The sequence below is a fragment of the Sturnira hondurensis genome, unplaced genomic scaffold, assembly GCF_014824575.4.
Source record: "Sturnira hondurensis isolate 20B ecotype Veracruz unplaced genomic scaffold, ASM1482457v3 Scaffold0020903, whole genome shotgun sequence".
Taxonomy (NCBI): Eukaryota; Metazoa; Chordata; class Mammalia; order Chiroptera; family Phyllostomidae; genus Sturnira; species Sturnira hondurensis.
This window is the reverse complement of record NW_028093534.1, coordinates 1,392,670-1,418,912: the sequence shown is the minus strand read 5'-3', so window position 1 is coordinate 1,418,912 and position 26,243 is coordinate 1,392,670. Positions and strand designations below refer to the sequence as shown.

At 40.5% G+C, this 26,243-nt stretch overlaps 1 protein-coding gene and 1 non-coding gene across 4 annotated transcripts in view; both read left to right on the top strand.

Moving 5' to 3' along the window:
* DIP2B (DIP2 acetate--CoA ligase B (putative)) overlaps nucleotides 1-26,243 on the top strand; it is a 224,352-nt gene that overhangs the window by 184,178 nt on the left and 13,931 nt on the right. For all 3 annotated transcript variants that reach the window (XM_037030985.1, XM_037030984.1, XM_037030983.1), the window contains 10 exons: nucleotides 1,213-1,327; nucleotides 4,735-4,936; nucleotides 12,520-12,629; nucleotides 12,767-12,847; nucleotides 16,312-16,435; nucleotides 18,502-18,623; nucleotides 19,873-19,984; nucleotides 22,256-22,365; nucleotides 22,852-22,982; nucleotides 25,455-25,623. In XM_037030985.1, the coding sequence (XP_036886880.1) occupies nucleotides 1,213-1,327; nucleotides 4,735-4,936; nucleotides 12,520-12,629; nucleotides 12,767-12,847; nucleotides 16,312-16,435; nucleotides 18,502-18,623; nucleotides 19,873-19,984; nucleotides 22,256-22,365; nucleotides 22,852-22,982; nucleotides 25,455-25,623 (1,276 nt within the window). The remainder of the gene's footprint in view (nucleotides 1-1,212; nucleotides 1,328-4,734; nucleotides 4,937-12,519; nucleotides 12,630-12,766; nucleotides 12,848-16,311; nucleotides 16,436-18,501; nucleotides 18,624-19,872; nucleotides 19,985-22,255; nucleotides 22,366-22,851; nucleotides 22,983-25,454; nucleotides 25,624-26,243) is intronic.
* Nucleotides 11,441-11,552, top strand: LOC118976522 (U6 spliceosomal RNA). Its single transcript, XR_005064289.1, has one exon. It is a non-coding gene; the product is annotated as a U6 spliceosomal RNA (small nuclear RNA).

Here is a 26,243-nt window from a genome sequence, read left to right as displayed (position 1 = left end):
AATTGATGTCCTATTTGGTAGTTTACAATCATGGCTGTGTGTTTTTAAAGCAATCCTGGTGTCCCTTTAGCTTTTGAAGAAGGAGAAAAATAAATGAAATCAATAGAGAAACAGTTCCTGAAATGTGTAGGTTTTTGTCACGGTGTAGCTTCCCATGAGATGTAAACTCCACGGGCACTGGACTTTTCTGTCTTTGGCCCCGCTGTATCCCCAGCACTCAGCACCTGGCACACAGTAGTTGTTCAATAAATATGTGTGGGTCAGAGGAAGGGAGGGACATGGTCATGCATGCACCTCTGCAGTGAATTTTTTTATGCATTCATTCAACAAATATTTATTGGATGCCAACTGTATGCCACTATTCTAGATGCTCAGGGTGTGGTATTGAACGAAACAAGCCATGTGAAGCTCACATTCTCACTAGGGGTTACTAGACAGTAACCACAGAGGGAAATAGATAACATATGAGAGGATGACGAATGCTATGCAGAAAAAACACAGAGGGGTGGGGGTGTGCTTGCCAGTCTAGGAATGCATTGCTAGTAAGGGGACATTTGAGCGGAGACCTCACTCAAAACATCCCGCGCCCCTTGGCCTACCAGGTCCTCTGTGACCGCCCTGGCCTGGCTCTGACCTCTCCCCACCACTCTCTGCTTCACCACTCTGCTCCAGGCACACTGGCCTTCTTGCTGTTCCTCAAACCTGCCAAGCTCGTTCCTACCTCAGAACCTTTTCGCTTTCTGTTCCTTCTGCCCGGAAACCTCTTCCTCCAGATCTTCGAGTGGCTCACGTCCTCACTTCATTCAGGTCTCTGCTCCAGTGTCCTCTCGTCAGGCCGGTGCTTCCCCAGCCACCTGCCTTCATAGTACACCCTGCACACCGCTCCACCCCCTCACCCTCCCGTAGTTTTCTCCTAGTGTACATTACGTGACATTATTTTATATTTATTTGTTTGTCTTGTCTCTTGACATGCAAACCCCACAAAGACAGGGCCTTTGTCTTTTTTTATCACTGAGTCCCAACATTCACAACAGTGGTGCTTAATACATGTGGTTCGAGTCCTTGTTTTGATAGTAATGATTGTACATTTTCTTTTCTATACTCATTCTTGGCTAGTGCGGTGGGGTTGTCTCTTCTCTGTATTCCAACTGAGCAAAGCACATAGGACCGGTCATGAAGGGAGTCCTGATGTGTTTGATCTGTCTCTCTTAGAATTGCTGTGTTTTCTGTGTCTGTATTTTATGATGAGCGCATTGTGGTGGTTGCGGAACAAAGACCCGACGCTACTGAGGAGGACAGTTTCCAGTGGATGAGCCGTGTGCTGCAGGTGAGCGCACCTTGCGCCTTCGTCGGGGCTGGTGGCTTTGTTGTCAGAGATGGCGGCAACCACTGCTTAGCATTTTCTTGATGGACTAGTTATGCCACCTTTTTTCTCTTGTCAATCACTACTTAAATATTCTGGGTACTATTAGCAAAATTAGATCATTGATAACACTTCTCCTTGTGAACCATTTAGTATTTTTCTGCTCAGGTTGCTGAAAATAATCATATTACCTTGCCTCAGCAAATTCTTTCACTTTTTTGTTCCTGAGTGTTTACAGCTCATGAAAGTGTTAACTGTCCATATGCAGAGCACATCTTTGACAGCACCAGTCCGCTTGTCAACAGCTACAGTCTGACTGCACTTTACAATTGGTGCCTAGAGTGCAGCGGGTCCCAGAAAACAGAGGGTGTTGTTTCTATTCTGCAGGGGTCTTACCGTGGAGTTGGAGACCCAGGTGACACAAACCACCAGGGAAAAAGAAAGATACGGGTTCAGTAAGAGGGATCTGTTTCTAGAGTGGCCAGGCCCGAGTGATGAAAGGCGCTTACCTGGTCTTCATGTAGAATCACACTATGAATCCCAGCTCCACTCCCCATCACATACGTGCCTTTAGGCACGTTACATAACCTCAGTGAGCTTGTTTCCTAATCTGCAAAGTGGGCATAAAATTATATTATAGAGCTATTAGGAGGATTAAATGATAGTAACTAGATAATTAATTGAAATATTTTAGTGTCTGTATTTCAGTAAATGATGGTGATTATTATTTATTAATAGCAGAAATAATAATCATAAGCATAATCACCAGCAAGGAGTATAGAGAGGCTCACTCTATATTAAATAACGTTCCCTTTTACTCTTTGTCCCCGCACTCTTTATTTTTATATTTATCACATGGTGATAAATTCTCTTTATATGTTTATATTTATTGTGTTCTATATCTACTACACTGTAAGCCCCATGAAGGTCAATACTTTATGTCTTTTATTCCCTGCTTGGTCCCCAGAGCCTGTTCGCTCTGTCAGCACATCTTCATAGTAGGCTCAATAAGTATGTGTTGGATAGATGGAGGGTCTGTCTGTCTATGTTCTACTATGAAACATGGACTGACATGTTCCAGTAAAAGGAAACATGGACTGTCCTCACCATAGCAACTAACATGTCATCAGGAGTGTTGTGAACATCTGTGGCTTGTCTGCTTGGGGCATTTGGGTTTATTAACTGCCAGCCAGTGGTAACGTAGAAACGGTGCGAGCATGAGACGAGAGATAGGACTAGATGACTTTTTAGCTTTCTTGCTGTCCTCAGGTCTATGGTTCTGCATTGTCAGCTGCTGTAAGACAGGCTATTTCTAGTGGATGATCAGCGAAAAGAAAGAGACTCTACTGAAGATACACTAGTCAGAAAAGACAGTGAAGAAGGTGGGAATGAGTTGATCTCTGAAAGGTGGCTAAGAATCAGGCCTGCAAAGAGAATATTTTTTATACTGTTTGTAGTTTCAAACTAATAAACAAACTGCTTATTTCATTCAGAATGAACTTTGGGGCATAATGGTTGAATCTTATAGTAAATTATGTTTTTTGCCATCACAGGAAACTGAAGTTCCTTAAGGTATATGTTACTCTTCCCTGGAAAACAACATATAGGAATTAAATGCTGTATTAATTTACTAATCCAAGTTCTTCTTCTTTTTTTTTTTCTAATCCAAGTTCTTATTAAAGTCATTTGGGGTCTGATTTGGACATGAAATAAGAGGGCATTCTTTTCCCAGTCTCTAGCTTCTCAGCTTGGAGTCCTTGGATTCATAGTAGAATAGTAAGGATGCTGTGTATTCTGGTAGGGAGAGCCCAGAGGTTGTTTCATTCCAGGTCTGTGTATAAGAAGCTAAATACCTAACTCAGCATGTTCTAAGGAAGGTGGTCAGTAGACAACTTAACCAGGTGCTGTGTTCAGTAGGGAATCCAGGCTACATGTCATTTGCCAACTTTCCGTATACTCTAAGGTACCAGAGACTTAGGAACTCTGCTGGACTTGCCATTTCCCAGTCGTTTTAGTCAATGAGTAGGATAGAATGAGGAGGATTGATTTTCAGGTTTATTCTCTTGCCCTTTTAAGTGGTATAAGTGAAAGACCTTGTTGGTGTGTCATGACTGTTGCAGCATTCTCCTTCTAAGGCTGGGTCTCCTTTTCAGTAAGACCTGTGGGTAATACGATAGAACCCTCTCAACTGGTATGTTTGGTTGGTCAGTTCCTTTTAAAAGCTGGTTGAAGCAACCTTCATGTAATCTTCCTGTGTCGTAGTCTTAATTTCAAATGCATAAAAGAAACTGCAGAGCTGTTATTCTGTGGAGCTTTTGAGATCTTGCTCCCTGCATATGTTGTCAGTTTGGCGTAAATAAATTTATAAAAATTCTCTTTAAAAAAATAACAATAAATGTAAGTATTTGAAAAGGTACTGGAACATATAATCCTTTACCTTTTAGGATTCACTTGCCCATACCTATCAAACAGTAGTTTTTTAGGAGCTCATCTTTAATGAGTCTTTCCAAAGCATAACTCTCTTCTGTTGTTTTGCACTCATATTTTATCAGTTGATTTAATGATTAATTAAATTATGTGCACAGTAATAAGAACAACTGGCATAAAAGGTGTAGAAGCAAGCACGTCTGATGCTCAGCAGGCACTCAGTGTGACTGAGAGCAGAGGCACACTTGGGAGGCTGGTAGCCTTTAGTGCTCAGTGTGTGGTGGGCCTTGCCCAGGTGTTTTGCAGAGGGGATTCCTGCCCTCTTGGTGAACCACTTAAAGCAGGGGCCCAAGTAAAGAGCTTCTGTTGTGTTCATAATAAAAATACTTTTAACTCAGCCCTGGCTCGTGTAGCTCAGTGGATTGAGCATAGGCCTGCGAACCAAAGGATCACAGTTCGATTCCCAGTCAGGGCACATGCCTGGGTTGCAGGCCAGTTCCCAGAAGGGGATGTACAAGGGGCAACCATACATTGATATTTCTCTCCCTCTCCCCTTCCCTTCCCCTCTGAGGATAAATAAATAAAGTATCTAAAAAAAATACTTTTAACTCAGTTTAATTGATCCATATTGGGCAGCTAAAATATTAAAAGAACCAAAAGAAATATCCTACAGTATCACTCAAGACGGACCATATTGAGGCTTGCAAGTCATGTTCACCTCTGCCCAGTTAGTTTGCATCTTACCTCTTCTATTGACCTCTGCTATCATTGAAAGGATTCGGTACATTTAGACATATGGGATCTTAATAACCTACCAGACTCTAGACCTAGAATAGAATGGATAGAGAAAGAAAAATCCTGGAGCAGAATAATGAATTATGTTAGGATGATGTCAAATATAGTAAAGTTAATCTCACTGAATACTTTTCTTTTTATTTTTCTAGGCCATCGATAGCATTCATCAAGTGGGGGTTTATTGTCTTGCCCTGGTGCCTGCCAATACATTGCCAAAAACTCCACTAGGAGGGATTCATATATCTCAAACAAAACATCTCTTTCTGGAAGGATCTCTACATCCATGCAATATCCTCATGTGCCCACATACATGCGTGACCAATTTGCCAAAACCCCGGCAAAAGCAACCAGGTAATATGCTGGCTTTGAAAGGTAATATTAAAGTTATAAATTCAAGAAGCTGAGTTCCTTCAGCATGATTATTTATTTCTCTAGAATTAGTTTTTCCAAAGATAAGTAACATAAGAATAATTATCAAGTGACTGAAAACAGGGAGGGATGGGACTCTGTAGAATAGGCTTCCCTGAGTTTATTATTGGTTCCCTTTTCTGAGTAGTTCTTTTTTTCTTTTTAAATTTTTTAAAATTATATTTTATTGATTATGCTATTACAGTTGTCCTGACTTTTCCCCCTTTGCCCCCTACTCCCTCAGGCAGTCTCTCCCATTGTTTATGTTCATGGGTCACGTGGATAAATTCTTTGTCTACTCCATTTCCTATACTGTATTGTACATTCCCATGGCTATTCTGTAAGTACCTATTTGTACTTCGTAATCCCCTCACCTCTTCAATCTAGCAACCACCAAAATGCTATCCATATCCATCTATGATTCTGACTCTGTTCTTGTTTGCTTAATTTGTTTTTTAGATTCAATTGTTGATAGGTATGTATTTTTGCTATTTTATTGTTTTGCCATTTTGCCATTTTTTATCTTCTTTTTCTTAAATATACAATAATGGTTTGGTGATGATGAACTCCTTTAGTTTTTTTCTTGTCTAGGAAGCTCTTTATCTGCACTTCGAAACTACTGGTAGCTTTGCTGGGTAGAGCAATCTTGGCTATAACTCCCTGCTTTTCATCATCACTTTGAATGTTTCTTGCCAATCCCTTCTAGGCTTTCGGTTTTATGGGAATTCCCCTCAAGGTAACTACCTTCTTTTCTCTTGCTGCTTTTAAGATTCTATCTTTATCTTTAACCTTTGGCACTTCAATTATGCTGTCTCTTGGAGTGGGCCTCTTTACATCCATCTTGTTTGGGACTCTCTGTGCTTCCTGGACTTGCATATCTATTTCCTTCACCAAATCAGGGAAGTTTTCTTTCATTATTTTTTAAAATAAATTCCCAATTTTTTGCTTTTTCTCTTCTTGTGGCATCCCTATGATGTGAATGTTGGACCTCTTGAAGTTGTCCCAGAGGCTGTTTATACTATCTTCATTTTTTCGGATTTTTTTCTTGTTGTTTTTCGGCAATCTTTGTTTTTTACTTCCTTTTGTTCCAAATCATTGATTTGATTCTCAGCTTTATCTGCTCTATGATGATTCCATGTAAATTGTTCTTTCTTTCAATTAGTGTGTCCTTCATTTCTGACTGGATTTTTTTTATGATGCTGGGGTCCTCACTGAGTTCCTTCAGCATCCTTCTAAGCAGTGTTTTGGATGCTGCATGCGATAGATTGCTTATCTCCATTTCATTTAGCTCTGTTTCTGGAATTTTGATCTGTTCTTTCATTTGGGCCACGTTTCTTTGTCTCCTCATTTTGGCAGCCTCTCTGTGTTTGTTTCAATGTGTTATGTAGAGCTACTTTGACTCCATGTCTTGGTAGTGTGGCCTAACGGAGTAGGTGTCCTTAGGGTCCAGTGGCCCAGACTCCCCTATCACCTAGGCTGGGTACTCGAGGTGCACTCTTTGTGTGGGCAGAGTATAGCCTCCTCCTGTAGTTGAGCCTTGGTTGCTGTTGTCAGGTCAGTGGGAGGGAGTTACTCTTGTCAGTCCACTGCAAGGATGGCTGTGACCACTTACCACCAACCTCCAACCTCTGGGGAGGATCAGCTATGCAGAGGCAGGGTGGTGGTGCTCCAGTGTGGTCTGTAGCTGCCCACTGGGTGTGCTGTCCTTGGTGTTTCCCAGGTGGTGCAGGCCAAGGTCAGCCCCACCTTTGTTTTGCCTGGGGCCACCCTGCCTGAGCTATAAAACAATCTGAGGTGGCTGCTACTTGTGCTTGGACTGGGGATTTCCAGGTGAAGCCTAGCTGTGAGTCTTGACTAGTTGCTCTTAGTGCTGGGCCTGGAACTCACTGAGGCCAGCTGTTGCTTGTTTTAGAGGATTTAGGAAGTTGTGAAGCTTGAGCCAAGACCGGTCCTTCATATGGAAAAGCAGTTTATGTGGGTCCATAAGATGGGTGGGTGGAGTCTCAGATGTGACACGAGCTTGCCAGCTCAGTCTGGATGAATGTGTTTTCTTTAATTCTGTAGTTGTTAGACTTCCATTCAACTCTATTTCTAACAGTTCTGAGTGATGGTTGCCCTGTATTTTAGTTGTAATTTTGATGTGGTTGAGCAGAAATAAACCGTGTCTGCCTATGTTACCGTCTTGACCAGGAGTCTCCTGAGTAATTCTGAATACTGTTCTTCCATTTTCCCTGAATGTGTGATCTGGAGTCAAGATGATCAGAATCCCACCTGTGAAAGCAGAATATAGTGAGTCCTATAAGAGAAGGTTCTGATAATAAGAATAGCTAATATTTATTCAGTGCCTACTAAAAGCCAAATATTAGCTAATTTTTCAGTTTTATAAATGTAATCCTGAAATTTTGCCCCTAGCTATGGAAAGTAAAGTTCAGGAAAGTTAAGAATCATGCTCAAGGTCATGCAGCTAGCCAGTGGCAGAGATGAGAGTCACACCAGTTGTGATTCTGAAATCCACACTCCGAATCACTAAGTTACACTGCCTTTCTGTAGGGACTCTCTTACCTAGAGTCCCCTGCATTCCTTTTTAGTGTTAGAAGTCTGATTTGGGCCTGTAACACCTCTGAGGGGAAAGGTATTTGATTCAAAAATTTGCTGGATTATAAGCACATATCTCTATCAATCATGGTAGTTTCTAACTGTTCATTTCTTCAGTGATTAAGTTTAATTCTTCTTTATTTCAAATAAAAATCTTAATTTTATTAAAAAAAAAGAAATTTGTTGGATTGTAACCAGAGATAAATAGTGTGTTTGGCATTTGCTATATTCCTATGACTTCAAGATGCAAATAAGAGTATGTGAGTTGCTGTGTGGAAAAGAAAAACAAAATAAATTGTCAGTTTTACCCTTTTGCCTAATGTGTTAGCAATCCTAGGGTATAGCACTGAATTAGGAGGCTAAAGGCAGGAGTAATTGATTGACGGTCAGTCATGTTAAACTGTTGGTTCAATACAACATGAAATCATTCCGTTTTATCAATGTTTTTTCAATTAATTGAGAAGTTAATGAGAGGCTCCTTGTTTCCTGTGTGCCCCACGTAAGAGCCAGCATCTGGCCTTTTCAGATCCTGCCACCACCCCCCCACCACCCCACCCCCCCCACCCCGTGTACATCAGCACCTCAGCCTGCAACTGTGTTGGGGAAAGGAGATACAAGTGGGAGGGTTGGGAGGGGGAAGGGAAGCTTGACATTTAATTGCATTTCTGTAAGATAGCTTTTACTGAAGAGTAGACATGAATGTACAATAATAAAATATAGGTAAGTCTCTGGCTCTCTAGGATATTTTCATCAGGATGTTAAAATGTTAATATACTCTGCCCTGCGGCAGTTACCACTTCAGTGCTCTGGTGACTAAAATCATAGCACAGCTGTTTGTCTGGATGTTATTGTCAGCTCACCAGCTAACCTTATCTTAGTAATAGTGTGTGTAGAGCTAAAGTGTGTGTGATATTTTTTAGTTTCTGCTAGTGGAAAAAGAGTTTATGGAGCCTAATATTCTAAAGGAACAGTTAAAATCAAGAGGTCTGTATGTTCCCAATTAAGAATGTATAAAAAGTATCATAAGAAAAAAAAAGTGTCTTCATTTTACCTGCTTAAGTGTCTGACAGATACATAAGACACAGTCCTTCTTCATCTCAAATCCTGTTACCACTGAAGTCCTACATTCATTTTTCATATGATCCTATAAAATCCTTTCTAAATAGCATTTAATGTAGGATTCCTTTAACAAAACTTTCATGTCATAGTAGATGCTTAAAAGATGCTACTTAAAGACATAGTAGGTGCTTTGCTTTTGCTAGCCAGATTTCATCTAATTTTATTAAATGATAAAGCCTATGTGAAAGATTTATTCCTAAGCCCACATAGGCATATAACATCCACCTGCCTGATAAAAGACAGCATAAGGCTTGGATTCTGTGTTTCTGCAGTCTGTTGTGGTTATCTGCTAAGACCTCAGTGGGGTACGTATGGGTCAGACCAGAGCAGCTTGAAAATCATAAGGTGGAGATGATATGAGGATTGCACGACAGGTTGGGCTTTAAGTAGAACACAGAAAAGTGGAGATGGGTAGGCATGAGTTAAAAAAAAAGGAAGAGAGGGAAAGGAAGGTGGAAAAATTGTTAAGCCAGTCAAGGGGGAAAAAAATCTCATTGAGAAACCTATTGGAGCTATTGTCCAGAGAATGGGAATGTGTTAGGACCGATTCTGGCTTCAAGTTTCAGGAAAACATAACAGCAAGATAAACAAGAGACAATTTATCAATTTTTCAGGTAAAAGAACTGCAGAGCAAGGCAGTCCAGGACTAGGATGGCAGCCCCTCAGTCATGGTTCTGGTTTCCTACCTTTTTGCTCTCTCATTGTTTCAGCCAGCTGTTATTATAGATATGCTGCACATCAAATAAGTCTGAAGTTCAGGGCTTAAAATAAGAAACATTTATTTTTCACATATGGGATGTGGATCTATGGACTTAGCTGGGGTCAGCCGGGCTTTGGCTTGGCTCCAGGCTGTTAGAATCATTCCATGTGTCTCTTCATCATGGGACCAGCAACTACCTGGGCTATATTTTTCTCAAAGCAGATGGCAAAATCAAGAAGCCAGGCCAAACCACACAAGCATATATAAAAGCTTCTGTTTCTGTCATGCCTTCTAATATTTCATTGTCCCAAATAAATCAGTGGAGCAGATAGGTATACTCCTCCCCTGTACTCACAGCAAGGACAGAGAGGAAAGGAAAAATTGTAAGAAAATAATGCAGTCGCCCTGGCTGGTGTAGCTCAGTGGATTGAGCGCAAGCTTATGAACCAAATCATCGCTGGTTTGATTCCCAGTCAGGGCACATGCCTGGGTTGCAGGCCATATCCCCAGTATGGGGTGTGCTAGAGGCAACCACACATTGATGGTTCACTTCCTCTCTTTCTCCCTCCCTTCCCCATCTCTCTAAAATAAATAAAATCTTTTTAAAAAGTAAAAATAAATAAAAATTGCATATATTATTCCCTCTTTCTTATTGTTATCCATGCTGAAGACTATAGTCTTTAGTGCGGGCATTTGCCCAGCTACAAACTGGGGGTTCTGTTATTTAGGTAGAGGAGAACAGATGTTGGGGCTAGTGACTAGTGGTCTTTGCCACAGGAGACGTGCAGAATTTCATGGAAAATAGATGTGTTTCCAGGTATAGCAAAGTGGTAGCCTAGTGTTACTGCTTTCGGTTATTTTTCACGCTTTGTTACCCATGGACTCAGAAATGTGCATAGAAGAACCTAAGGAAGTCGCTGCTGAATTATTTTTGTTGTTTTAGACTACTGTGGAAAATTCACTTTTTAAAAATGTGACACTTTTATTATTTTACAGTTTGAGTTCAGGATTGAACAGCTTATACAGTCGAATACAGAGTCTTGCCTGTATAAAGCCTCTCCAATGTGATATGTCTGTAACTTACTATGCAGTTTCTTAGAAAGGAATTTTGCATATTACACTTAAAATTGCAGTAAGGCACTTTGTAAACTAAAAGTTCAGCAGTCAGTGATGGGGTACTTTATCCTTTTTGAGTTTTTAGTTGATTTAAAAAATTTTTAGTTTTATTTTGAAATAATTTCACACGAAAAGTTGCCAAATAGTGCAAAGAATTTCCTTTGCCCCCTTTACCCAGCTTCCCCAAATTTTTAAAAGTGATTTATGATTTAAGTGTCTTTTTTTCAGATGCTTCAGTATATTCAAGACCAACAGCTTTTGGCAATAAAAGATATTTAATATTAATTTAAGTATAGCATCAAAATTACTCAAAACTCAGCTGTCTTATAAGTATTGTTATCTTCTTAGTTTGAGTTGGCAGAGTATTAATATTTTTAAAAGATTTTATTTACTTATTTTTAGAGAGAGGGGAAGGGAGAAAGAGGGAGAGAAACATCAATGTGTGGCCGCCTTTTGCACGCCCCGCACTGGAGGACCTGGCCCCAAACCCATAAATGTGCCTTGACTGGGAATGGAACCAGTGGCCTTTTGGTTCAGAGGCCAGCACTCATCCATTGAGTCACACCAGCCAGGACAGTAGTCTTAATGTTTATGTGACCACCAAGAAAGTCATACAGAACATCAGCACTTTTTTTCCTGAGAGAGGGAGAGTTCTTCCTTTTTATTTTGAAATGTCAAACCTATGGAAAAGTTTAGAGAATAGCGTAATGAACACCCATATACTTTCTCCTAGGTTCACCAGTTGTTAACCATTTTTCTCTCTGAACTCTTTGCAGGTAGATTGCAGACATCATGATACTTCACCCCTGAGTACTTCAGCAATACCGAAATAGTATATCTCCAAGAATAAAAAACATTCTCTCAAAGTTTTTCTGATCAACCACAAAGCCATTAGCTTGTTAAGAAATTTAACCTTAGTGCTCACTTCAGCAGCACACAGACTAAAATTGAAACAATACAGAGAAGATTAGTATGGCCCCTGTGAAAGGAAAGGATGATGTGCAAATTCATGAAGCATTCTATATTTTTACATGTGAAAGGGCACATGGACAAAGACCAGTTGGGGAGGCCTGCAGTGGGCAGGTTGAGGGCAGGATTGAATGTGGAAGGGGGGGGAGGGGAGGGTTGCGTAATGGGGGGAAAATGAGGACAGCTGTAACTAAATAACAATAAAAAGAAAAGAAAAAATGTTATGTAGAACTTAAACTGCCATTAATTTACAATAAATTAAGTTAACTAAAAGTGGTTGATTCAGAGTTTGAAGAAATAAACACAGAGGAAAATAAAATTGGCTAATATTCCATTCTTCTCTTTTTCTTTCATTAAAAAAAGAAATTTAACCTTAATATAATACTTTAATAGTACGCAGGCCATCTTCATATTTGTCCATTTGTTATAGATGATTTTTTCAAAAGTCAGTATCCACTCAAGATCATGATTTCCATTTGGCTGACATGTCCTTTAATTTAGAAGCTCCCAGCCTTATTTTGTCTTCAAGACATGGATGTTTTTGAAGAGTCCAGGCCAGTTGTCTTATGGAATGTCCTATAACCTGGGTGTCATTATTCACTTTTAATAAAGCATTTCTCACACTTTTGATGAGTTCACTCTCAGTCGTCAGAGAAAGATTTCTTCCTGGCCCACTGTTAAGCTCACTTTCAGGGTTGTATTATGATTGGAGCAGATGTAACCAACCTCCTCACAGTGAAAACTTCCCTGTACCCAGGCCACAGGAACCCACCTGCTGCCCTCCACCTCCCGTTTGCCATCTTTCCTATGGTCCTACTTTGTTTTTGTATTTATTTATTTGTGTATGTGCTTATTGGTTGCCTTTCCTCACTAGAATTCAAATGCTTTGTCTTGTTCGCTCCCGTGTTCCTGGTGCCTAGAAGAATGCGCAGTCCGTTTGAACCAGTTTTGATCAATCTGAAAACGCTTTCAGGTATACAGCATGAACTGCCATCTCCAGAGAGTTGAAGTTTGCCTTTACTTACAGGTGTAGGCCCTGCTTCTGTGATGGTCGGGAACCTGGTTGCTGGAAAGCGGATAGCACAAGCTGCAGGAAGGGATCTCGGGCAAATTGAAGAGAATGATCTGGTGAGGAAGGTAAGTGTTCCAGCAGTGTTGATCTTTACTAACAAGTAAGGACAGAACTTAAACTTCATGTAGCAGATGGAAGATGTGTTACCCAGCTTTTTAAAAGTTGCCAACCCTGATTCTTTCTTTCTGCTTTGTGACTTCAGCACCAGTTTCTGGCAGAGATACTACAGTGGCGAGCCCAGGCAACTCCTGACCATGTACTCTTCATGCTGCTAAATGCGAAGGTATGAAAAGTTCAGTTGTGTATCAAGTCAGCTGAATGTTGTGGGAGTATCTTAGACACTCTCGATCTCTTTCTCTCCTCTGACAATTTCTGTTGCCAACTCTGAGGAAGGAGTCACTGCTTTCTCATTGTGTTGACAGATGAGGATAAATTGGGCTATTATTCAAGGTTAAAATGAGACCTCCTGCAGTGCAAATTATTTAATACTGTCTCTTCTTGTGTTACCATCAGGTCATCTTTATTTAGTTCCATTAGGAATGGTGGAGCCAGCAATGCAATTACATAGCTCTTCAGAGGGATAGAATTTGTTACATCATGTAATTTTCTACCTAGTTTGACTTAATTCTTTGCTTTCTACCAGGAAGAAAGTGGCTTTGGATTCACCTTTCTTTTATTTATTTCTTTATTTACTTTTTATTTTAGAGAGAAGAATGAGTAAGGAAAGAGAGGGAAATACCAATTTGTTATTCCACTCATTTATACATTCATTGGTTGATTCTTGTATGTGCCCTAACCGGGGATCAAACCCACAACCTTGGCATATCGGGACAATGCTCTAACCAACTGAGCTGCCGGGTCAGGGCTAGATCAACAGTTTAAAAACTGGAGTTATTGTTGGTACATACTTAAATGATTTATTGCTAATAGATAAAAAGCAAATTGAAAATTATTTGAGTACATTTAACTATCACTTTCTAATCGTGATTTACCAGAACTTCGACTTTTTTAAGTTAGGCATTCTGTGAGAGTCTGCTGAGATCTGTTTGGTTTAGTTGCTAAGTCAGAAGCTAAAAGTACTGTGACCAGGGCATATAACAGTATTTCCCACCCATGGGGTGGGGGTCTTCCCTCCTCCCCATGTCCCCCCAAGATTCTAATATATTTTACACACACACACCCTATTGAGAATTTATGTCAGTGATAGAACTTAATGAGAGAAATATGCTGTGCATCTTAGTGAAAAGTCATTAAAAACCTTAAGAATGACTGCTGTATAGTGCAAACTTTGGGACATCTTGGCTCCACCTTTACATGTCGTGGGCTTCTCTTCAAGCCTGCGATTCATTTGGACCCTTCCATTTCAGTAAATGCCAATCCAGCGTACTTCGCATTCCACTTCCAAGCCTAGCTACAGTTAAAGTTAGGGCCCTGTGAAGTTCGTAGCCCAGATATTTGTTAGTGAGTACAAGTTTAAATTTGTGTCTTGGTTAGAGACATTATACACATGGATGGCTAAAGGACATGTAGTTCATTTATTTTTCTGTGTATTCTAACATTTCACCCTGGATTTGGCCAGTCTATCAGAAAGTTTAGTAACCATATAGCCTTGTTCCCTCACGCCTAGAAATTTGTTTTTTACTTACCATGGACCAAAAAGAAGAATGTAAGAAATGATCTTATGAATTTAACTCAACTTTTGCCAAAGAGATGTTTATTTTAGTGTTAAAACCCTAATGTCTAACAGATAGACAATTAACTAAATAAGTTATGGTATATAAACATGATGAAATACTACATAGCAATTCAAAACAATATTATTGAAGAAAAATGTGATGACCCAGAAAATATTTGCAATGTGTAAATAGGAAAAAAATAGATATAAGCTTTAATAATAATTGAGTATTTATTGAAGACCCTGTTCTGGGTGCTTTATATTTCATAGTTCATTTCGAGGTTGAGGAAACTGGACAGAGAGACATAAAATAACTTGCCACGGGTCATGGGGTTGGTAAGTGGAAGGGCAGAAAATCAGCTCTTTCGGCTGAACACAAATTGTCTTCAGAGCCTGCATTCTTAACTGAGGCACTGCACTGCCTCTGGGAGATGGTATGATATGATACTGTTTTTAAATTTTGCTTGTGAATTTATATAGAATAGATAGTTATTTTTTTTTAAATAGGAAAATATATACCAAAGTATTAATAGTGGTTACATCTTACATATTTATATTTTTAAAATTTTCTATATGGAACATGTTCTGGTTTGTATTACTGAAATTAAAAACTTATTTTTAAAAGTAGCCATTCAGTAAAACATTTTTAAGCATGAGGTTTTTTAGATAATATAGTTACAGTGATTAAGACCCTGTGGTGTTGGCACAACAAAGAACAGTTTGGCATATCCACCACGTTGGAGATGGGCATAAACAATGACTCGGCACTTCCATTTCTAGGTCCATAGCTGGCCAAAGTCGTATATTTATGCACCGGGGTTTTGTACAAGAATGAAGTCTGTCAACAGTAGAATGGATGAAAAACTGGTTGTGTGTTCATGCAATTAAATGTACAGCAACAAAAATGAGTGAACTATATCTAGGCACTGTAGCCTAGAAGTCTCTTAAGATAATATTGAGAGAAAGAAGCAAAGCACAAAAATATAAACAGTACAATTCCCTTTATATAAAATTCAAAATTTCACAAATGATTTATGAACAGCAGTTAACACTAAAAAGGCAAGATAGTGAGTGGTTGCCTGTGGAGGGAAGAGAAGGCTGGCCTGGGGGTGGCTCATGGGGGTGCTTTTGGGTTGTTGGCAGTGGTCTTTTTTCATGTCATGCTTGTTCTTACATGGATGCTTGCTTTACAGTTTTTTTAATTAAGCTATACATTTATACTTTATGCACTTTCCCATTTGTAAAAAAATTTTACAAGAGAAAGGGGGTTAAAAAAACTCAGCTCAGCCCTAGCTAGGTTGCTCAGTTGCTTTGGGCATCATCCCAATACACCAAGGTTGCAGGTTCAATCCCCAGTCAGAGCACATACAAAAATAAACCAATGATTGCATAAATAAGTGGAACAACAAATCAATGTCTGTCTTTCTGTTTCTCTCTCACCCCTAGATCACTCTCCCTCCCCCTTCCTCTCCCTCTCTCTCAAATCAATTTAAAAAAAAATATCTCAGTGAAACTTGAATTGATGATAAGGGCATTTATGAAGACCCACAGGAGAAATTATTCTCAGGATCAGGAATAGTTGGCCATTTTCTAATCTACTAGTCTTTATTATTAGCAGATATCAGTAATTATTACTGTTTTATTTACATCTTTGTTGTCAGAACCAAATATGTGCTTAATGCCCAGCAAAGGCATGTGACCACATGACCAGCATTTATTTGTCCTGACCTCACTCCTGCCCTTAACCTACTGTTACTGCCTTTATTTTCCCTTTACTCTTAGTTCCTCATTTAAATTTTTTTAAATCCCTGTGTATTTTTAAAGCTATTTTAAATAAGTAAGAGTATAAGTGCATATGTTTGATTTAATTTAATGTTGATATTCCCTAAGTACCTTTGAAAAAAGGAATACCACACATGTCTTTTGGCAGTAAGAGAATTTTCACTGGAATTGGTAATTAGCTAAAAATAATCTACTAAGGGACAAGCCTTTCAGGTATTGCATAATGTCAAATTGTCTGTAGTTGTTCCTGCTTTACTTTCCTAATGGGCTGTACTTCCTGCTGTTTAAAGGGCACTACAGTGTGCACAGCAAGCTGCCTCCAGCTTCATAAGCGAGCAGAAAGGATTGCATCAGTTCTTGGTGATAAGGGACATCTAAATGCAGGCGACAACGTGGTGTTGCTCTATCCACCTGGTAAGTGCTGAGTTGGTAGACTGCACTTAAGCTCCATGACTAGACTACACACTGTAAGAGGACAGGAACTCAGGGCCACCATGTATGACCATGTAGGCTGTGCACCTCCCAGCGCTGGAAGGACCCTGCACACAGGGTAAGGTGTGAAGCAAGCCTCGCCCCTGGAGTTGTGCAGCATGATGGCTCATCTGGGACCCGGTCTCCTGTCTTCACTCTTGTATCTCCATTACCTAAGCATAGTGCATATGGTCAATATCGAGTGAATGAAGACTTCCTAACTTTTCAGATGCTTTGTTTCCAGGAGTGTTCAGGGATGAGACCATTTTACCCAGTTTCCAAAAGAAAGTTGTCCATGAGTTCTTTTGACTTTAAAATTCTTCATATCATGATTGATGCATATAGTATTCCTCATTTATTGCTTTGTTCATCTTCCATGCTCTAATTTAATTCAGCAATCTTGACTTCACAGTAAGAGGGACTCGGAACTATTTGATGACAGTTTGATGTAAATATTCAAAACTTTTAGTTGAAATACTTGAGTTCATCCTGTCTTTATTCTTCTGCCACCTAGCCCACTCAGATATCCAGCCTTCTTTGCTCTTTCATGCTCCTTATTTCACTTTGCTCTGTGGTTACTATGTTATTTTATTTACACTGATCCTAAGATTTCTTAGGCCCTGGCTGGTGTGGCTTGGTTGGTTGGCGTGTCCTGTCATATACAGAGAGGTTGCGGTTTGATTCCCAGTTGGAGTGTATGTGGGAGGCAGCCAATCGATGTTTCTCTTTCTCCCTCTTGCTCTTTTTCTGTTTTTCTTTGTCTCTCCCCCAGCCCTTTCCTCTCTCTTTAAAAGCAATGAAAAAATAATGTCCTCAGATGAGGATTTTTTTTTAAGTTTTCTTAGAAGGTCATCTGGTAAAGGAATCCCTCCTGTGGTGTTCCTGTGGTACTGTCTTCTGTGTCCCGGTTCGTGGCATGGTGATGGAGCAGGACACTTCCTGAGGGGCCACCCACCAAGTCCCAGTTATGTCATCTTCTTCATGTTGAGTCACACTTTGCCTCCCTAAAACTTGTACCCACTGATGGAGCTTTGTGTTAGAGGTCGAATCACTCTTCACATGTGAGAGGGACCCCTAGTATAGTACAGGCTTTCCTCCCAGTCGGGTGTTCTGGGAACCCACCTGTGTCACTACAACGGCTGTCGTTGTGAAAGGCTACATTTGAATTTGGCCTTGGTGAATTTTTTTGAAGGCTCATTTAACACATTTGCCCATTTCATGACAGGTGATTTATAAGCACACCTGCCCACACTGTGCTGAGTGTTCGGCAGTTTTTGACCAAAAACAACATGACCCCCATACTCCACCCTCCCTGTTCAAGTGATCTTGCCCCAAGTGACTTTTTTTTTTTTGTTTCCCTGGATGAAAAATGTCCTCAAAGAGAAAGTTTTGCCACTGTGGAAGAGATGAAACAAAAAATGGCAGATGCACTAAAAGGCATTGAAACTAGTTCTAAAACTGTATTGAGCAGTGGAAAAAACATCCTTATAGGTGTAGTACATCAAATGGAGAATGCTCTGAAGGACACTGAAGTTTAAATGTGTAAGAATGAATGCACAATTTTTTATAAATAAATTCTGGGGGTTTTTCAGATCCCCTCACCCCCTGCATAGTGGCCTTCTATGGATTTAGGGGAAGCTCTACGTGTCCTGATCTGTCCTTTCCCCATTCTTTTATTCACCAAATTTAACATCCCTTATTTCCTCAGTTAATTCTCCCAAGTGACATCAAGAAATGCTTTAAAAATATCTTCTTCAGGTATCTTTCAAGGATTTTCTTCACTTTTGACTTCCTTTCTTCTTACTGATTTTTGGCTTCTCTCTGTTTTTTTTAAAGTTGTTTTATATGCTTCGTCCTTTTCCTTCTAAATTTCAAAAATTTCTTCTGCTAGTGTCTCTGTTAAATTATGGTCTAAATAACCCATTTGGCGCATGATTTAATAAACTGGTTTGGGAAGACCTGTGTCTTAGTTTTGCAGTGCTGGGCAGCTAAGCAACTCTGTCTTGCAGGCATTGAGTTAATTGCTGCATTCTATGGCTGCCTGTACGCGGGGTGCATACCTGTGACTGTCCGACCTCCTCACGCTCAGAACCTTACTGCCACGTTGCCCACAGTCCGTATGATTGTTGATGTAAGTACCACGTATATCTTGTCCTCATTTCACAACATCCGGATTCAGACAACGATGGGTCCTTACTAATTTTCCAGTCCTGTTGAGTCCAAAAGTCAAATCTTTCTCCTGAAAACTGCCTGCTTTTCCTTAATCTGACCAAAGTGACTAGCATTATTCAGTGAAGGAATATTGGAAAGTAGTTATTGCTGAGATACAGAATTGTGTGCATTTATTATGACCATAAAAAAGCCAAAGCTATCATAATCTCCATAAAACTTGGTTTTCCCCCTTTTAAAAAATGTTTTAATATTTTTATACAATAACCAATGTAGTTTTACATGCCAAACTGAATTCTCCCCACTGTCAAGTCACTTTTATTTTGGTTAATTTTATAAATTCAGAATATATACTATTCAGTACAGTATTAAAAAGTGTCCAGATCTTGCTCTGGAAGTGACAGAGTTTGTATAGGACATGGGAATTGAGGAGAATAAAATAAATCTCTTTATGTGAATAAATCTGTTATCCTAATGTCCTTTAAAGCAAAGAGTTAACGAAATTCCAATTTATGTAACATTTATTTCTTTTAAGAACTGTTAGCAACTGGAGCCCACAGCATAAAACCGTGTTCTCCAAAGCTGATTTTATTACAAAGTTCAGTTCAGCAAAATGCCCTTGTCACGCTCTGGCAAGGTGGGCCGGAGCGGCAGGGAGGGAAGGTTCCTTCCACTGACAGAGTTGCTGGGGGAGGTCAGGTGGTTTGCGTTTCCGTGTGTGGGTGAGCGGGAAAGCTTGGTTTCTGTGAAAGCGCAGAGTTCCTCACGTCCACGATGTGGTCTAGGTCTGGTTACTCTTACCAGCCATTCACTAAACTGTTGAAAACGTTAGTTCCTTCAGAGATGATCATCTGACTTTTCTCATTTCCTGAGCACTACAAAATTCATGTTTTTAATTTTATTTTGGTTTTCATGAAACCAGAAGATTGTAAGATCCATACTGAGATTAAAGCTGTGGGATATTTGAGAATCCCTGTTGTAAATAAAGCTTGTGTCATGAATAGTTCCATCATTCTGAGAAGATTGAGTGTTACTCATTACCAGAAGGACAAATGTAAGAGGAACCTCTGACCCCCATTGTCCATGTGTGTCCTTTGAAAAACTAATACTGCCCTGTCCAGTGTGGTGTTCCAGTTGCTTTTGGCAGCAGCTTCTGGTGCTACATGGGGGCTAATCCTCCTGGTTCTCATTTCTGCTCATTTGTTTTCTAGGTCAGCAAAGCCGCCTGCATTCTCACCACGCAGATGCTAATGAGGTTACTGAAGTCCCGAGAGGCTGCAGCAGCTGTAGATGTGAAAACCTGGCCAACCATCATTGACACAGGTGAAGGGGAGATTTCTCCAGAGTTGGAGCAACAGCAGCATTTACTCCTTGAAAGTTCCTAAATTCTTATGCCAAAATTGTTTATGTAGCTCTTATGTCACAACATATTCCCTCTGCCAAGACAGAGGCAAAACTTAATACCCAGTCAGCTTGCATTACCAAAAGGCCAGATACTGCAGCAGCCAGTTCCAAAGAAGCAGATCACAATATGCGAAGGACTCTAGAAACAAAAAGTGTCTTGCTGTTACTCTTGGCATCATGAAATAATGGTTAGATTTTTATGCTGGATATGACCATGTACAGGTAGGGCTATGTAAAATACTGAGAAGACCTGATAGTCTATATCTAGATGTGATATAGGAGAAATGGCACTAGAGGAATCAGAATACCTGGCTCTAGCTTGAGCTTTAGTACTTGCCCTCATCTGAGGTGAGCTCTTTCTAAAACACTACCTACCCTCACCTGGCTCACATATATACTGAGCATATCCAATACAATGTGTTACGAATCATAAAGTTCTTTGAAAACCATAAAGTTTGCATGAATTTTAGATAGTGTTTCTACTAAAGAAGGAAATAAGACACAGGGCTACCTGGAGAATGGTGTAGGGGAGAGTATGAGTTACAGAGTCAGGCAGATAGGGTTTAAATCCTAATACTCTGTTCTTCTCTGAATATGCCCACTAACTCGGGCAAAACTGTCTGTAATGAGGGCTGTAATAACTACTTTATGGTGTTGTAAATATTAAAATAATATAAAGCATCTCACACATAATCATAATATCTTTAATGGAGCCTTTACAATGTGCCAGACATCTGAATGTGCTACCTAACTTCATCTTTGCACCAGCCCTGTTAGATTGGTGCAGACTTTATCCTCATTTTACAGGTGAGAAGACTGAGGTGCAGGGAGGTTAAGTGGTAGCACTGACATCCACACCCAGTTTGGCTCCATTAGCCCCCAACTGTTCATTTCTGGACATGTATTTGTGGTTTTCGTGTGCCAGATGCTGAACTAGATTTTTTTTATTTGCATTTGTTATTTAAGGACATAAGCACAGTCATTTATAATAAAGAGCACAAATGGATCGTGTTGGTGTTAATGATGCAGATAGATATTCTTTGGTTATTGGACTCACTCACATTTCAGGAAGGCCTGAAATATGGACAGTGATATAGACACCGGGAAGGTTTCTTTAGGCACATGAATGACCCTCCCCTACACAAAGCTGGGTGGAAGATAATAGAGAAAGCCTTTTGGTTTGACCAGAGGTGAGTACACCCAGTAATATAAGAAGTATAAAAGTCAGAGTCAGAATTGTTTCTTGATCTGGAAAGCCAAAGGAACCATTGAAAAGGCATGGTTGGGGATAGAGATATCCTTGATGCCCTTGATTTTGACATATTTGTAAAACAAATTTGGAGGGAAAGTGGGAAGTATGTAAATAAAATTATCATTTTAAAAAATCTGCTGGGGCCCAAGCTGGTGTGGCTGAGTGGATTGAGTGACAGCCTGCAAAGGGTCGCTGGTTCGATTCCCAGTCAGGGCAAATGCCTGGATTTCGAGCAAGGTCCCCAGTGGGGGGTGCCACATGAGAGTCAACCACACATTGATGTTTCTCTCTCTCTTTCTCCCTCCCTTCTTCTCTCTCTAAAAATCAGTAAATCTTTTTTAAAAACCTGCTATGTTAACTTGGAGGAAAATACCTTTTAAAGCAGTCCAAGGTTAATATAACATGTTCCAAACTGTAACTAATGAATTTTAACTTGAAACCAGCATGATAATAATAGGCTTTTTGATCATTTAGTTATTTGTTTTCAGATTGCTTTGTGTGAATTAACTTCCCAACAATTCTATTGGGAAGTTAATTCTGTGAGGGAAGGTTATTATTACCATCTTAGAGATAAGGAAACAGACACAAAGAGGTTAAATAATTTCAAGGTCACAACACTGAAAAATGGCAGAGGTGGGATTTGAACATCAGTCTGCTTCCTTATTTTTCAACTACTATGTTATGATACCTTTCATTAACCTAGTAAATACATGTGTCTAATGTAGACTTGTTCATATTGTCTAGCGGTGTCCTTAACTCCAGCCCATGTATAAGAGTGACATATGTAAGCTGCTTGGTTGAATATGAGAAGCCTAAGCTTTAGCAAATCTCAGAAGCTAAATTCGGCCATAGCAAGGCCACAGAAAGCCAATTAAAGAGCAGTGATTTTCATGTTCCAGCATATCTGATTGACATTAGAATTTTTCTCTTCCTTGCAGATGATTTACCCAGGAAAAGATTGCCGCAGCTGTATAAACCGCCCACTCCTGAGATGTTGGCGTATCTTGATTTTAGTGTCTCTACAACAGGCATGCTTACGGGAGTGAAGGTAGAGCAGTCTGGGTGTGTTTACTCACTCACTGAAAGCTGGTGAAATGCCAGGCCTGCAAAAAATAGAGATGACCACTGCCCCGGGAACTTAAGATGTGGAGGCCAGCTGGTTGTACCAGAGACCAGCAGGCAGAGGATCAAGGGTCCATGCTATATTTAAATAAAAGCATCGGCTCTTCCGGAATAAGTTATCCCAAGGAATTTGTGTTATGTCATGTTCTGAACCTAGCATGGAAGCTAACAGATGATAAGAGTTATAGAAAGTATGGAATTACAGATTCATATTTTATAAAACTCAGTACTGACTAATGAACAGAAATTTTTTACCTTAAATTAGATATAGATTATGGTTTCTGAACCAAAGAAAATTATACATCATTTTAAAGAGTTTGAGGCACTTGAAGCTTCTCAAAACTATCGTTGGGGCTGTTTTGGGGCCTGCGGGATGTCCGTTTCACCCTGTTCCATGTTCCTTACTTTCCAGATGTCCCACTCCGCAGTCAGTGCTCTCTGCAGAGCCATCAAGCTCCAGTGTGAGTTGTATTCTTCTCGGCAGATCGCCATCTGTCTTGACCCCTACTGTGGACTTGGCTTTGCACTCTGGTGTCTCTGCAGGTAAGAATGGAAAAGGAAAGGAGGGGATGTCTGTGGGAGCTCAAACCAACTCATCCTCCCCTTCACTCCTTTAATTTGGAAGTTAAAAATCAATAAAATGCTGATTTTTTCCCCATAATTTCTGCACCTAATGTACCTCTGATGCTCGTTTAGTTGTATTTGTATTCCCTTTCTTTTTTCTTTTCGGTAGTTTTTTGCCTCATACAAGAGATTGGTGATCTTATTACCTGCTCCTCTGCTCCATCCTGTAGTCCTCATGTTAGTAGTAGAGCCAAGTAGATAGAGATAATACATGGGTAAAATACGTCATGCTTTGACAGCCAGAGCACACCCCCTAGTCTTTTTTTTTTTTTTACTTTTTTTTCATTTTTTAATATAATTTTTATTTAATTCTTGTTCACGTACAGGTTTCTGTCTTATATTCCCAACCCTGCCCGCCCCCCGCCCCATGCTCCCCGCCTCCCTCCCCTTTCCACCCCCCACCTTAGTTATTGTCCATGTGTCCTTTATACTTGTTCATGTGAGTCCATTCCCTTTTCCCCTATGATTCTCTCCCCTCTCCCCTCTGGACCCTGTCAGCCTGTTCCATATTTGAGTGTCATTGGTCGTATTTTGCTTGCTTGTTTGGTTTGTTTAGATTCCTGTTAACGGTGAGATCATATGATATTTGTCTTTCACCGCCTGGCTTATTTCGCTCAGCATAATGCTTTCCAGTTCCATCCATGATGTTGCAAAGGGTAGTAGTTCCTTCTTCCTTTCTGCGGCATAGAATTCCATTGGCACACCCCCTAGTCTTGACAGGAAGGAATATAATGGGGTGGGGTGACAGCATGTTGCTGGAAAGCAGCATGTCCGCCCAGATTCTCTCTTGTGGAATAGCAAGCATATTCCCACTCCTTCCACTATCCACCCAGAGAACCTTGTCTCCAACCTACATTTTCACCTTCTGTGTGAATGTCTCCGTGAGTCCTTCACAGGTGTGTGCAACTCACCATCCCCTTCCTTGTCACCATCTTTGTCAGGATGGGGTCATTCACTTTGGGGCCCAGAAGAGGAACCTGGGCATTACTGTCAGCCTCTGTTTCTTTATCTCACATCAGCCAAACGTTTCGTCATTTGCTCAGCTGTTCCTAAATCTGTCTACACAGGGGAATCACCGAGGGGTCTAAAAATCATGACGGGCCTTTCCTGGACTTACTAACTTAGATCTCCAAAGGTGGAGACCACAGTTCCATTGTTTTAAATTATTTTTTATTTCTTTAATCAACATAAATTAAAATTTAATTAATTACACACTCAGGATATTCCTCTGAAGCGAGTTTAATTAACAAATAACAAGGTGTAGGAATATCTTAGGTGTATGTCTCTATACCCTTGAGAATGGCCAGTATTTTCTAAATACAGGACTCTTGGTCTCCTGGGGATTCTGGTCTGTACTGGGGTTTAGGAGATTGAGTATTCATGGCTGTAGGCTATATGCATGAAATGTGACTCTGACATCCCTTCCTTTTTTAAAAGAAGATTTTAGTTTATTTTATTTTTAGATAGAGGGGAAGGGAAGGAGAAAGAGAGGGGGAGAAACATCAGTGTGTGGCTGCCTCTCATACACCCCGCTACTGGGGACCCGGCCCTTATCCCAGACATGTGCCCTGACTGGGGGTCAAACCCTCGACCCTTTGGTTTGTAGCCCACACTCAGTCCACTGAGCCACACCAGCCAGGGCCATTCCTTCCTTTTTATCCTGGCTGCACTGTTGGGATTCCAGCCCTCATCATCTCTCACCTAGACTATTACACTTTCTCCTAAGTGTCTCTCAGCCTTCAGTGTCTCATGTCTCCAGTCCCTCCTCCATATTTCTAGTTTTGTCCCAACTAAAGCTGCAGTGACTGCCTGCTGGGTGAAGTCTAAATCTTTCATACTACAGTTAAGCCCTTTCACAGTCTGACCCAGCCCTTCTGGCCTCACTTCTCACCACTCCCCCATGCATCCTGTGCTCTAGTATTTCACACTGGAGTGCTATTTCTGTCAACCTTAAACACACCATGGAATGTTATACCTCTGTGCACTTGCATATGCCGTTCCTCTGCCTGGAATACTCTCATCACCATCCTCCCTTCCTCCAGCCCCTGGCAAAATCCTTCTCGTTCTTCAGGTTACAGCTCAAGTGTCACCTGCACATCAAAACACCCCCATCCTGACCTTTCCCAGTTTGAATGACTTGCTATTTATTCTGTGATCTTGATGTTTTTTATTCCCATCTCAGTTACTGTACATACCACAGCCTGCTTTATTTTATAGTTGTTGTGTCTTACGAGTTGCATATGAACAAGGCGGATTCTTAGACCTTTATATCTCATGTGACCCTACGCTCCCTTCATGCTCAGTAAATATTTGTTGAGTGGATGGTGTTCTAAAACATCAAGATACCTGGCAGGATTTGACAATGTCAGCTCTTGTCTTTTTTCGTTGCAGTGTCTATTCAGGTCACCAGTCCATCTTAATTCCTCCTATGGAGTTAGAAAACAATCTTTTCCTCTGGCTTTCCACTGTCAACCAGTACAAAATAAGGGATACATTCTGCTCCTATTCGGTAATGGAACTCTGCACCAAAGGGCTTGGAAACCAAGTGGAGGTGCTAAAGGTAAGAAGCTGCTGCACAGCAAGTAGCCAGTCCTGAGAAGTTTTAAAGAAGTGGGCCGGGTGTGATCCTAGGGAGGGGTTGACAGACCTGTCTGCTTGGCTTCTTCTAGGCAGTTAAACAGGTGTTTTGTGAACCTCAGGAAGTTTATCTCTTCCACTTTCTAATTTACTACACTCTTTCAGAATTTAATCTGAGTCTTCATTTGTGGAGAAGAAGGTGAACGTGGTTGGGAGGCTGAATGGAAATGACTTTCTATAAAGATGAAAAGGAACTTACCTGCAGCAGGATTTTTCCCAGTAGAGTTGGGAAAAGACCCAGTAGAGTCAGCATGTTAGAGCTTGGGGACCGCCCAGATACAAAGGGGCAGCTCATGCATGTGTCTCTAGTGACCACGTTTCTGACTGGCACATGGAGGGTCAGAAAACACTGAGCTTTCTTTAAAGAGAAATGTGGCCTTAAGAAGGGAAGGAAGAGGTGAGAGGTCTGATATCCAGGGTGCTAGATTTCTTTTCCTCTTAGTCCCAGCTCTCCGGTTTGAAATAGGGAGAAATATAAGGTACAGAAATGGGGAGGGATAAAAATGGATTGCTGAGGGACCTAAGTTTTTAGATAAAAGAGAA